The sequence below is a fragment of the Diospyros lotus genome, chromosome 10 (genome assembly GCF_014633365.1).
Source record: "Diospyros lotus cultivar Yz01 chromosome 10, ASM1463336v1, whole genome shotgun sequence".
Lineage (NCBI taxonomy): Eukaryota > Viridiplantae > Streptophyta > Magnoliopsida > Ericales > Ebenaceae > Diospyros > Diospyros lotus.
This window is the reverse complement of record NC_068347.1, coordinates 24959733-24974126: the sequence shown is the minus strand read 5'-3', so window position 1 is coordinate 24974126 and position 14394 is coordinate 24959733. Positions and strand designations below refer to the sequence as shown.

Below are 14394 nucleotides of genomic sequence, written 5' to 3'. Positions count from 1 at the left end.
TAGGTCTTGTCTAGCATACGATGAGCTACCTATCTAGGTTCATTGCAAATAGATTATTCACATGGATTCATCGCTAACGTATTATAAATCTAAATAAAGAACCAAGAAAGAGAGAATAGAAAAAGAAGTATAAGGGTTTGACAAAACCAAAATTTGGGTTTCGTTAAATCAATAACACAAACAGAGAGAGAGAAGAAAAAAAAAAAAAAGAGTTTGATGGAATCTAGATCTAGGTTCCGTGAAACCCAAAACCCAAAAAAAGAAAATCCCAAGAGTGCATTTACTTGCAAACATGAAATTTACAGAGAAAGAAAATATTTTCTAGACAATTCAATTCCAAGGAAAATATCAATTGAAGGTATTTGATTAGCTTAATTTTCTACTTATAAATTGTTATATTTTTTCAACTTTTGGTATTTGATTGCTATGATTTTCCATGAAAATAATTACATATACACATGCAGATAATTGATAAATATACAAAGCAATAATCAATTACATAAAATAAATCAAATATACATATACAAAATATTTAAAAAATAAATCAAATATATATACACACCCAACAAAGAGGATGAAGGAGCCACTGCTACCATCACTGGCCATCGCAGCCACAGTCGCTGGCACTAGTTGCCACAGCCGCCAGCACTGGTTGCTGCTGCCGCCATCGCCGTTCACCCCTCGACCACTCACCATCACTCTAACTCGCCCTCTCTCTCAACCATTTCTATCAAAGATCGATGGTTTCCCTTGAGTTTTCGTCGCTGCCTCTCCCCCTCTTTCACCGCAGATATGTGAGATAGGAAATTTCTATCAAAGATCAATGGTTTCCCTTACCTAGAAAACAATTTCTCTCCCTCTCCCATGAAAATTTCTTTTCCAACAAAAGTGGAAAAAAAAAGCATCATGTGACCACAACTTGAAAAATATTTTTCATGAAAATTTTGGTCCATCAAACACCTCAAAATCTAAAATTTGAGTAGAAAATAATCATTTTCTATGAAAAATATGGTTAATCAAATAGGCCCAAGAGAAAAAAGAAGAAGAATAAGAGTTTAAATTAAACCTAATTTGGGCTCGAACCCAAGAAGAAGAAGATAAAGAAAGAGAGAGACTTACTATAGTTATTTTCGTTGCTGCGGCTGCTGCCAGGCATTTGGAGAGAGAGATGAAAGATTTGACAGGAGAGAAATGTAAAAGAAAAATGAGGCGAAAATATTTAAATATAAAAACATTTTGATCATTTTTTAATGTTTAACAAAGGTTGATTAATAGTGGAAAAAAAATTACAACATTACATTAAATCTTAGGAGAATTCGCTTTATTTTTTCAAACGTCAAGGTAATACTTATAATGACAGGCCAAAGGATAGAAGTATTTCAAGGGTTTTAGATTGCCAAAATTTATCTAATGGAGTCTGGTAAGGTCATGCATCTCCCCTTCAAATTTACAGAGTTCATGATCACACCAGCAATTCTATTCTACAGATGATTCAAGGTGCAATTGCTGAAACTCCTGGCTGGATTAGCGAGCTGCAGGAAATCTTCCATTGTCTTGTTTTCTCAATGATCGACAGAAAAAAGAGAACGATTCTTTGAGTTCGTCTGGAAGAGGCAGTGCTAACGGAGTGAGAATGCTGGAGTGCCCGCTCTTGATTCTGGTGGAAGACGACGAAAGTGCCATTGCAGGCTGCTGTTTGTTAAGCCCTTCAATGATGAACGAGAACGCCCCGAAGGTGAGGCAACTTTGCAAAAGGGACTGGGGAGCACCTACAAATATAAATAGCACAAGCAATGCACTATTTAGGCAGGCAAGCACAGCCACAAAGGGACATCCATATATGCTGCTGACCCATTATTGTGGGAATTCAGTTCTTTCACATCCCTTCAGAGACTAGAATCCCAAGGTTGCTGTGCCATGTGATCAGCGTTCTGAGCTATAGCTTGTATTGTTTTGTGCAAGCCACATTCATTGTTATGAAACTAGCTAGACAATCCTCAAAACTAAGCAATTCTAAAATTTGGAACTTCCTTCTTCTATTTAGACCTCAAGAATACTATTCCTTTAACCATAAGCTGTAAAAAGTACCCAGCATGCTGGATCATTATAAATCTAACAAGAATAATACTGAAAACAATTGCATATTTACGTTACTAAAGGTAGCACACACCTGGGAAACTTAAAGCAAGGCCAGTGCAACAACCAGCTAGCCCTGCATTAATGACTGTAAGGGGGAAAACCAAAAATTAGAAAAAGAACAACCATGTTTAGTGTAAGCATGGCAGTACAGATATCATACCGTCATCCTTCCCTCGCAGCCTCTTTAGAAAGCAGACAACCAAACTGTGAACTCCAGACAAAACTGCAAATGTCTGGAAAAAGAAAAAATTGGTAAATTAATGAGACCTCAATTTCATAAGAAATAAACATAACTGGGTACATACAAAAACACAACAGGATTTTCTTCACTGGTATAATTTGTCTTTTTAATAACTCAAACAATTGGACATCATACCTTAGCAGAAGATCCAGCTTCAGCAAAAGATCCTTTAAACCCTTTCTTCCTTATCAATCCTGAACCTGAAGCACAGAAAGAAATCAATAAGCATAATTTTAACATGTCTGCTAAATCAGACAGAATATGATAGATTGTTATTCATGGAAAAATAGTTCCTTTTTTTTTCTTTCAATAAGTAGGCAGTTTTGCACTGCACATTTCTTTAAATTTCAAAGTTGGTCCCAACAAGCCTTAAAACCTGAAAGTGAATCGGTGACATTTCATCTGAATAGAGTATGGGTAACCTGGAACCTACTCAAAAAGGGCATAATAATCTTATAATCAGATGCTGTTACAAGATAAGAATATAATAAATATTTCATCAATGGTTCCATAAATCAAAATTAGAAATAAGGTTATTCGTAATAAGGTAGGAGTAATGCCAATCGAGGAGAAGATGAGAAAGACTAAACTAAGATGATTTGATCATCTGAGAAAAAGACCAAGAGACGCTCATGTGAGGAGAGTTGATGAAATGGAATAATTAGTCAAAAAAAGAGATAAAGACAAACCCAAGAAGACTTTAAGAGAGACATTAAAGTTTGATATAAAGTGTATGAGCTTAAATGAAAATATGACAAAAGACAAAAATACATGAAAGTCTAGAATTCATGTAGCCGACACCACATAGTAGGATAAAGGCTGGATATGTTGTTGGTTCCATAAATCAAAATAGGTGTGAGGATTGGATCAATGGACTGAAGGTCTAGGAAAAAATCAGTCATGATCAAGGCTCATTCTGTGCTGGACGTGAAGGTGGTTATTGAAGAACTAGGGATATGCTGAGCCTCTCAAAGAGGAAGCTCGGTGAGGACCGAAAAAAAGAGAGTAATAGATAATATATTTGGATTTTTAGTAAAGGAAAAGTGATGGAAGTGTTCTCTCTAGTCTCAAAAGGATGCAACACCTTTTTTTTTTTTTTTTTTAATGACCCAGGTGTCTGGGCTTCGCTCGCCTAGTTCTGGAGGAGGCCGGCCTTCCCCCCTGATTCGGCCTCTGGATAAATCAGATGCAGTCGCAAACTTATACACTCTCAACGGACATGCGGTCAGTCCCTACTAAATGGGAACACCTTTTTATATAGACATGAAGTGTGCTAACTCATGTGGCTAAGGTTTGAGCTGTTAAAAGCAACACATGTTCTCATGGGATTGGTCCAGTGCAATAATAAACATGGAATCTTCTTGATCCTTGAAATAGCAAAATCTTCAGAATTAGATAAGATATAGCCTGGCAGAGACCCTGGTCACACATGCGTTAATGGAGTTGATTATTATCCTTGTTATGGTAGGGGCCAGATTATTAGAAAAAGTTGGTTTGTTATTCAGTACCTCTCTCCCAATAGCTGGCTGAGATGTCGGTCCTTTTGTGGCATGTGAAAGCTGCTGACAAGCATATGATAGAAACACTTGGTCCTATCTTTCAATCCACAAATAGTAAAAGGTACTGCTCAGAAGATAAGTGGCTTTTTGAGTGTTGCCTCAGACTCAAGGTACTTAAAGAAATTAGCGGCAAATGTCATCATGAGGAGATGCCAAGAAGATTCAAAGCGGTGAACCAAAGAGATTGGTTCTAAAGAACACCAGGAGTTATTAAATGGATATTTTGCAATGGAGATGCTAAGGAAAGACCGCTATTATAAGGATATTTCAACTCAAATTGCTAAAGTGGCCAGTCTCTGGCAAAAAAGGAGGCACCAAGTGCATGTCCTTTGGTCAAAGCAATCCCTATACACATAAGGGTATGAATGGCCCTTGAAATAACCTAGTACATCATCATAAATTTCAAGAAGTCCCTAGAGAGGCTTGGTCCCTTGCCATGTTGAGCTATGGGGAAGAATGAGACATGGTGAGACCTGATATGTGCACCCACATTAATAAACTGCCCCACCCCAGGGCAACATCAGATAAGGAGGTCATAGTTCATCAGGTAATTTCTAACTGAAGAACATCTGAGTTAGACCGATAACAGGGAAACTTGATCATTCATACACAAACTTTTTCATTACACTTGAGAAAAGTTACATCAGATCTTATTTCCGTCATCCACTTGTCCTTAAGAGCTTGGTTGTGCTTAGCACATTGTTCCAAGTCTTCATCTATACGTACAAAGAACGTTCAGCATGAAATACTTATATATTTTATGAGCAGAATCTAACCCATGAGTTAGGCCATTGTGGAAGTTTGAGTTGAACCTTTTACATGGTGTAGCTGTGCAGGTGAGTCATACAAAAACTACTGTTCCTTCAAAGGGACTTGGACTTCAGAAGCCCCTTCAATTGTCGCTTTCTCCATGTGGAGAGGACTCAGAGGAGTACCCTCACCATAGAGAATCCAATTAAGAGAAGACAAATTCATGACAATTGGTGTTGTATGTGCAATCAATTGTGAATCAGTAGGTAGATCATCCCTTCATTGATTATGGTGTTGTGCATTATGGTCCTTATTCCTTAATTTGTTTGGCCTCCAGCAGGTCTCCCAATAAATGATTTGGACCTTATGAGCACTTGGAGATGGCACAAACCTGGAATGGAGAGATATAAGCCCTCTTGGTATTTGGGCCATTTGTCTCTCATATGAGAAAAGGTTTAGAGTTACTTTTGAGAGGTGGGCATGTCACAGTAGTGAAGTGACAATAGGATCACACTCCTAATTTAGATGGAATTAGGAAGATGCAATCGGTTTGCAGATGAAAACAGGGAGAGTGAAGAGAGAAAGAGAGAGAGAACGAGAAGACTTTAGAAGAGAAGGGGAGAGAAAGTAGAGAAGGAATTCAGAATTTTCTATTCATCATTGTTCCCGTTCCAAGAGAGACTTGGAAGGTGATATACTCAATAGAATGGTCGCTGCCACAGGTGATTCCTTCCTGTCCAACGGCTGTAACAATATATTTTGTCTTATTCTAGCCCCTTTACACATGGCAATCCTTGGCTAACAAACTGCTAACAACTATTCTAGAAATTACAGCAACAACTAATAAATCCAAGCAACAAAATAAAGCTACAAATTACAGCATGATAAAAAATTAAAATTGATGCTAATAGGAAGTGTTGTCATGATAAATCCCCTCCCTTAACCGATTTCTTGTCCTCAAGAAATGTTAAGGGCGCTGGCAGTCCTTGGGAACTGCTTTAGGAGGTCCGGGCTGCAATCAGACGAACTGTTTTGCCACTTGACCAATACTTGTATCAAGGGAGCCTTGTGGTTGTATACCACCCTACTTTCAATAATAGCTTCTGGTTCCACCGGTTTGTTAGTTTCTCTAGGAAGTATAGGTAAGACAGTACTCACCGGTTGTGCTCCCACAAAACTCCTTAGAAGGGACACATAAAACACTGAATGGATTTGAAACCCTGTAGGTAGCCTTAGACAGTATGCCACCCTTCCTACCTTAGCCTCTATGGGAAAAAGCCCGAAGTACTTGAGACTAAGCTTAGTTACCTTTCCATGAGTAATTGACTTTAAATGGGGGTACCTCAACCTCAAGTACATCTCGTCCCCTACAGCAAACTCCCTCTCACTCCTTCTCTTGTCAACTGTTTGCTTCATTCGATTTTGGGCAATTGCTAGTTCCTGCTTCAACTGTTGTGATACCCTTCTTCGTTGCTGCAGATAGTCATCCACTGTTGCCACATTAGAGCCTCCCCCCACGACAGGTAGGATAGGTGGTATGTATCCAAATAGGGCCTCGAAGGGGGACATGGTGTTATACCACCATTGGGCCAAAGATAACCACCTATACCACTCCTTAGGTTGTAAAAGGCAAATGCACCTTAGATAGGTCTCTAAACTTTGGTTCACCCTCTCGGTTTGCCCATCTGATTGAGGATGATATGCTATAGGCATGCTCAGTTTAGTTCCTAAGGCCCTCATGAGTTCTTTCCACATCAAACTAGTGAAAATTCTATCCCGATCCGAAACAATGTACTTAGGAGTCCCATGCAGCTTAACCACTCGGTCTAAGAAGGCTCTAGCCACCTCTTGAGCTGTATAAAGGTGAGTCAACCCTATAAAATGAGCAAATTTGGTAAGCCGGTCCACTACCACCAATATATTGTCTTTTCCCTTTGATTTGGGTAGCCCTTCCACAAAATCCATAGACACACTTGACCAAGCTTGGTTGGGGATAGGCAGTGGTTGTAATAGCTTGGGGTAGGCTACCGTTTCTAACTTACACCTCTTGCAAGTGTCACAAGCCATCACAAACCTCTTAACTTCTGTTCTCATTCCCAACCAATGAAAGAGTTGTCTAACTCTCAAGTAGGTGTTTTCCACTCCCGAGTGCCCCCCCCAGAGGAGACTCGTGTAAGGCTTGCATGATTTTACCCCTGAGTTATGCATTATTCCCAATCACCACTCTCCCCTAGTATCTCAACATTCCTTCAACTAAGGTGTACCCCTCTTCCTCTTTGAATCCCACAAACAACCTTTCTAGTAGCTCTTTTATCTTCTCATCTCCCTCGTAACTGTTAATCACCTCTTGGTACCACTCCGGGACCACTAGGGTTATGGCTGTTGCACTCCCTTCCTCATGGCTCCTTGAGAGCATCAGCCGCAATATTTTCCTTTCCCTTCCCTTCCTATACTATATGGTATAATCAAGGCCCATCAGCTTAGACATGTCCTTCCTTTGCAGCTAAGTGTGTATTTTATGTTGTAACAAAAACCTTGGGCTTTCATGATGGGTCCTAATTATGAATTTGCCTCCCTCCAAATAATGCCTCCACTTGTCAACAACTATCAATACAACTATAAATTCTTTCTCATAGATGCTGAGCCCTGAATGCTTAGGGCTCAAGAGTTGACTCAAAAATGCTAATGGCCTTCCTTCCTACACCAGCACTACCCCAATGCCCATTCCACTTGCATCGGTTTCTAGAATAAAAGGTTTTTTAAAGTCGGGCAACCCTAGGACCGGCACCCTACTCATGGCCTCTTTCAGCTTCTCAAAAGCCTCTTAAGCTAAGGGCCCCCAATTGAATCCCCCTTTCTTCAAAAGGTCTGTTAGAGGCTTGCTAATGGCCTCGTAATCTTTCACAGACCGGCAATAGTACCCAGTTAATCCTAAAAAGCCTCTTAGCGCCCTCACCGATGTAGGTCTTGGCCAAGACACCATAGCTTCTACTTTTATTGGATCCATGCTAACCTCTTCCCAAAATATGATATGCCCCAAATACTCAACTTGCCCTTGACCAAAAGCACACTTAGATTTCTTGATAAAGAGCTGGTTAGATCTGAGGATCTCAATGGTGGTCTTTAGGTGGGATAGGTATTGATCAAAAGTAGGGCTATAAATGAGTATATCATCAAAGAATACCAATATAAATTTTCGAAGGTAGGGTTCAAATATTCTGTTCATGAGGGATTGAAAAATAGCTAGGGCATTGGTGAGGTCAAAGGGTATCACCAAGAATTCAAAGTGCCCATGGTCCTAAAGGTTGTTTTAGTATGTTCTCGGGCCTCATTCTAATTTGGTGATAACCCGAAAGTAGGTCAAGCTTAGAAAAGAATTGGGCAATGTGTAATTTATCTAAAAGGTCTTCAACAAGGGGTATAGGGAACTTATCCTTGATGGTCATGGCATTGAGTTGGCGGTAATCCACACAAAATCACCATGATCCATCTTTCTTCTTAACTAATAACAGGGGAAGCAAAAGGGCTTTGGCTAGGGCGGATGATAGATTGCTGAAGCATATCCCTGACCATTTTCTCGATTTCATTCTTTTGGATTGGGGGGTATCGATAAGACCTAACGTTAACCGGTTCCATGTTTGGCTTTAGGTTTATAGTGTGGTCAAAAATTCTGGTAGGAGGAAGGGATGTGGGCTCAACAAATAAATCCTCGTACTCTTCCAGCAATGTATTAAGAGAATCCAAGTGATGTACCTGGTCGGGCATACCTTGGGATGTGTTGACTGTCAGGAATATTTCTCCTTGCCCCCTTTGTTCAACATGGCCATCCTCTAGGGCCACAATTGAGAATAGATTTTCCAGCTAACTCCACTTTCCCTTGATCACCTATTGCAATATTTTCCCACAAATCATTTTGTACACCCCTGTTTCTTTTCCCCCTGTCAACGTCATCTTCTTTCCTTCCTTCTAAAAGGAAACCTCCATCCGATTGAAGTCAAAGCTAATAGGGCTCACCCCCTTCATCCAATCCACGCCAAGAACTACATCACAGCCCCCTAGCTGCAGTAGCCTCAAGTCTGCCTCAAATCTCTCCCCTTACTTCTCCCAACCAAAGCCATTACAGGCTGAATTACTCATCACTCGACTTCCATTGGCCACTGTCACGCTCAAAGGTGGGGTTCTCGTGAGCTGACATTTTTGAGTCTTTTGGCCATGCTTTCATCAAGAAAGATATGGGTACTCCCACTGTCAATTAAAATCATCAAATTACACCCGTTAGCTTGACCCTCCACCTTGATAATTTTATTGTTAGCTACTCCCTTCAGAGCATGAATCGAGATCTCGCCATTATCTTCCTCTCCATCCTTCCCAATGTCCTCTTCCTCTGTTTTCCCTTGGACCTCCTCTTCATCTCCTTCCAGTAACAGAATTTGTCTCTTACATTGATGCCTAGGGTGATACTTGTCAGCACATCGAAAACAAAAGGCCAGTCAATCTCCTTTACTCCCTTAATTGCTCCCCATATGAAATCGAGCTCAATCCCCCTATATTCTTTACTCCTTGATTTCCTTTTACCATATCTCGGTTATAGTTCTTTCCCCCAACAAGGTTTGTCCCCAGCACTAACCCTCTCTGTTACTGCCTTTGCTTCTTCATTAATGCCTCTATTGACATTTCTTGTAATTGGGCACTTTTAGAGGCTTGCTCCACTATCCTTGGTCTCATCATTTTCACCATTGGTCGTCACTCCTCACTCAGGCCACTCATGAAGCTTGACACAAAGTAAACTTTTGATAAGTGAGGGTTGTGACAGATCATGAACAATCTTAACTCCTCAAATTTTTGCAAATAAGCCCCCAACGCTCCCTATTTGCTTAAGCTTATTAAACTCTTCTATAGTATCCAACATACTCCTCTCCCCAAAGTGCTCACATAATTTTTCATAAAACTCCTCCCATGTGTAGTCTTCCTTGACACTAAGGCACCCCTGAAACCAAGCGTCAACTGCTTCATTGAAGTAAGCAGTAACTAACGATACCCTTTACCCCCTTGGTATATTGTGCCAATTGAATAACCTCTCACATTTCCTCAACCACCACCAGGGGTTAGCTCCTTCGAATACCGGTATCTCCATCTGAGGCATGGGAAACCCAAGAGGATGGTTATGAGGCTGCTCATTCCTTCCCCTGCCCATAACTCCCTCCAATCCCTCCTCAAGATCTACCTCAATCTCTGAGGTTCCTTCCATCCTATTCATTCTATTTCCCGGTAATATTGGATCATTCCTTTCATGTGAAAGGAAGTCAAGAGTTACTCTTACCGTGTTTTGCCAAGTGAACATGATCATAAATTGCTGCATCTGCACCCCCATGTCTTCTCGCAGCCTCGCCATGGACCCTTCTAGCCTATGTTCCATTCCATCCAAGGAACTCTCTAGCTTGCAATCCATCACCAACCATGATCGCCTCATGGTTTCGTACACCTCTGATCTCTAGTTGATCAATCTTACTTTGGAATTCCGACGTAGTTGAATTGACTTGCTGCAACTGTGTCTCGAAATTCTTCATGCGGATTCCTTCCTCCATCACATCAACCTAGCAGTTTCGGCCGAGAACCAATGCTCTGATACCAAAATTGTCACGGTAGTGAAGTGACAATAGGATCACACTCCTAATTTAGATGGAATTAGGAAGATGCAATCGGTTTGCAGATGAAAACAGGGAGAGTGAAGAGAGAAAGAGAGAGAGAAAGAAAAGACTTTAGAAGAGAGAGGGAGAGAAAGATAGTAGAGAAGGAATTCAGAATTTTGTATTCATCATTGTTCCCGTTCCAAGAGAGACTTGGAAGGTGATATACTCGGTAGAATGGTTGTTGCCACAGGTGATTCCTTCCTGTCCAACGGCTGTAACAATATATTTTGTCCTATTCTAGCCCCTTTACACGTGGCAATCCTTGGCTAACAAACTACTAACAACCATTCTAGAAATTATACCAATAACTAGTAAATCCAAGTATTAGATTCTGAGAGATAAAACCCTAGGGGGAAGAAGATATATTATTATTCAACCCAAAATGAAATTGATTACAATGTTTTGTATTTATACTAAACTAACATACTAAAGCTAATACTAAAATGACATCACTAATACACACTCTCTAATACTCCCCCCTCAAGCTGTACATCTACAGCTTGATATATTACATGTACATCAAAAGTACAACAAAAACAAACTAAGAAGAACAACAACCGAAGAACAAAACAACAACAACAAGAACCGCAGCAGCCACGAGTGAAACACGCCAATGAGCAGATTCGATAAACACGCCGGAAACCGAAACTGATAACAATGGGCTGGAATGGACATCAGCAACCAAACAGCTCTAACAAGAAAGTAACAGTGGAAGATCTTGAAGCGACAAAATGACAGCGGCAGCTATTCTTATTTTGAGCAGATCTGGAAATGACAAACAAGGAAGTCGATTTGTAGATCGCCGATCGAAGGAGACCACCATTATAGAAAAAATGGAACTCCAAAATTGATGGACAAAATCGACGGAGGAAAAAAAACGATGGAAGAAACACAGATCACAAGGAAAAAGAAAAAAAAATAACAGGAAGCAAGATCTGGAAAAAAAAACAGAATATCGAAGGAAATTTACAATGGAATGAAGAAGAACAGAACACTAGACACAAAGAAACACTGAACTGAACGCAAAGAATCACAATGAAAGAAGAACAGAACAAAATGCTGAAGAAGATTTTCAATCAGAAAAGAGGCACAATCGGAAATGTTCCGATTAAAAAAACATTTAAATCGGAACGCGGAAGAAATAGAGAAACAAAGGCTCGTGAAGCAGCTTCACATACAAGAAGGAAACCACAAGAAATGAAAATGGAAATGATGCAAACCAGATGCAAAATAAAAAAAAATGCAACTCACTTGCGACAAAAGAAAGCAACAGATCTGAGAAGATCTGGAGAAAAATCTGAAAAAAAACAGAGATTGCAAGAAGCAAAATAGCAAGATCGTAAAATAGAAACAGAAACGGAAGAACAGAAAGTCGAAGAGCAAATCGCGAAAAGAAATAAAATCCAAAGAAGAATAGCGATCGAAGCACAAACAGATATCTCGATCGAAAATAAATGAAACAGAGAATTCCTCCGAACAAAGGAGGAAACATAGGCGAACAGAACGCCGGAAGACCAACGGAGCAAGAGAAAGCCGACGAAAAGAAGCTGACGGATGCGCAGCAAAAGCTAGGGTTGCTCTGATACCATATTAGATTCTGAGAGATAAAACCCTAGGGGGAAGAAGATATATTATTATTCAACCCAAAATGAAATTGATTACAATGTTTTGTATTTATACTAAACTAACATACTAAAGCTAATACTAAAATGACATCACTAATACACACACTCTAATACCAAGCAGTAAAATAAAGCTACAAATTACAGCATGATAAAAAATTAAAATTGATGCTAATAGGAAGTGTTGTCTGACAGGGTGTTCCAGTATTCTGTTTAATAGAGAGATTTTTAACTTCCTTATCTAGTTATCTAACAGGCAATGTTCACCCATCTTTGAACCACTTTTTCAAATTTGCAGTGCCACCTGAGTGATTAAATCTATAAACTACAGGTTTATTCTTTTGCTTGTACGCGAGTGGCAACACCTTGGTTACTTTCTTTCTATAAACTTGTACTAATTAAGAAGATGAGTCAGGGCATTCTAGATTTGTCACCTAGAAATCAAATTAATTATGAAATCAATTATTTATACTTCAGTTGTACGATTAATGCAGCTAACTTTAAACGGCCAACCTACACAAATATAGCCATCAATTTTTGCCAAGGTTTAACTTTTGCAGCTTTCATACAGCAGAAAGAAAAATATTTCTCAAACCAGCACAAAACTTGCCAGTCTATTAGTTTGTTTTGTTTTGGGTAAAGAATTCGAAAAATTCACTTTTGCAATTGCACATAACTTTGTGCTACAAGGATAAATATTTTGAACGCAAAAGTCTCCTATCCTATAGCATAAGTAAAACTTAAATACATAAAAAAGGAATATAATAATAATAGATTAGAACAGTCTGACAGTATCATGAGTGGAAAAGTCGAGTGATTGTGATGATCAAAAGCTAGCTTTAAAAGCATGGTCGACTACCAAGGCTTAAATACATAGCAGTAGCACACCATCAAAATAACAGTCTTTGAATTATTGACCTTGAAAATTTAAGATTGCCACCGCCAATGAAGTCATGGAGTCAGAAGATGGCGGGAGCCCAAACATAAACCAAATGTTTGGATAGTATACAACACAAGGCGAAAAAAAAAAAAGGGGGAGCCAAAAAAGCATGATTGTATTAGCTAGTATTTCACCAGGTAAGTTTGTCCGCTAGGCTAGGCAAAGCTTCCGTATTTCACTTCATGCTACGTTTGGAACTAGAATTTTCTAGGAAAAGATAAAAATAAAGTGAAAGAATTTGAAACTAAATTCATCTGTTTCTTTTATTATGTTATCTGTCATAAGAACCATCTAATCGTTTGATTGTGTTATCTGTCGCTAATACCAAGATTGCAACTGAAAGTCACAATCTGTACACAACTATCTCCCAAGTCTACATCGTTATACCCCAGACCCAATGCACTTCACCTCATAATTAAACATTATAATTTGCCCGTAAAAGTATATAATATTCAAGGAATTAAAGAGATACTAGAAAAAACCATAACTCTGACGGGGAGTTAGAGAGAGATTACCGTAGCCGAAAATTGAGCCCATGAAGGCGCCGGCGGCGGAATCGCCTGCGAACCTGATGAGGCAAACGAGAGGAGGACCGGAGGGATTGCTGGGACTCAATTCATTGGGAGCTAAATTAGGGTTAGGGCTTGAAGTGTTATCGAATTCGGCGTCGGATTCCGAGTTCGTGGAATCAGCCATCGTTGCAACCTGTATCTACCTTCGAAGTTCTAACCCTAAAGGCAGTTCTGGCCCTGCTCTGGTTCGGATATTTTTCCATTTATTGTCCAAACCCACAGTCGTTATCTCCCACAACGGCGTCGTTTTAATAATTCGCTTCGACCATCAAACCCACTCTGACACGGGTTATACCAATTCGAAAAGACTTAGAATTTTATTTTAACAAATATTAACAATTAAAATTAAATTCCAATTCCCATGTTTGAAATAAAGATAAAAATGAAGTTAAATATAATCATATTATCATTAGGGTTGGCAAAATAACTCAAATTTTCGAGATCTATCCAACAGAGTCAAAAGTTTGTTTGATTGGAATTGAAGTGAGTACACAATTTTTCATAAAATGTTAGGTCAATTGACTCAATTCTCAATCTATTTCATACATGGTAGATTTTGATAATCGAAACCGATCATCAAAACCAGCTTGGTCATGTGATCTACATACTCAAAAATTAAAACGATCCAACCAGTGAATCTTAATATATCTAAAAATTAATTATTTGAAAAAAAAACTACTCATTTCTAAAAGTGCATCAATCTGTCCACGGCCAATTTCGACCATCGAATCAACCATTGGAATTGCCTTGGTCTTGAGACCCACGTACCAAAAATCAAAATAATCCAACAATTATATCTTACTAGATTTGAAAATTATTTTTTTGAAAAAAAAAAGATTACCCATTTTTGGAAGGGTGTCGCCGACCATTGTCCATGATAG

The 14394-nt window shown here is 39.2% G+C and overlaps 1 protein-coding gene across 1 annotated transcript; it reads right to left on the bottom strand.

The window, feature by feature from the left end:
* Positions 1 to 1306: 1306 nt before the first annotated feature.
* On the bottom strand, positions 1307 to 13699 carry LOC127812135 (mitochondrial import inner membrane translocase subunit TIM22-3-like). The gene is made up of 5 exons (XM_052352465.1): positions 13457 to 13699; positions 2516 to 2580; positions 2300 to 2372; positions 2171 to 2224; positions 1307 to 1769 (listed from the first exon to the last, which is right to left on the bottom strand). Exons 1-5 carry the CDS (start codon positions 13635 to 13637, stop codon positions 1525 to 1527), a joined length of 618 nt encoding a protein of 205 aa, XP_052208425.1. The 5' UTR covers positions 13638 to 13699; the 3' UTR covers positions 1307 to 1524.
* Positions 13700 to 14394: the final 695 nt, after the last annotated feature.

Excerpts from the sequence above, each read along its gene's own strand:
- LOC127812135 (XM_052352465.1), bottom strand. The coding sequence starts at position 13,637 with ATGGCTGATTCCACGAACTCGGAATCCGACGCCGAATTCGATAACACT. Across the intron at positions 2,581-13,456 it reads GGGCTCAATTTTCGGCTACG|GTTCAGGATTGATAAGGAAG; the intron begins GTAATCTCTCTC and ends TCTGTGCTTCAG. Across the intron at positions 2,373-2,515 it reads AAGCTGGATCTTCTGCTAAG|ACATTTGCAGTTTTGTCTGG; the intron begins GTATGATGTCCA and ends TTCTTTTTCCAG.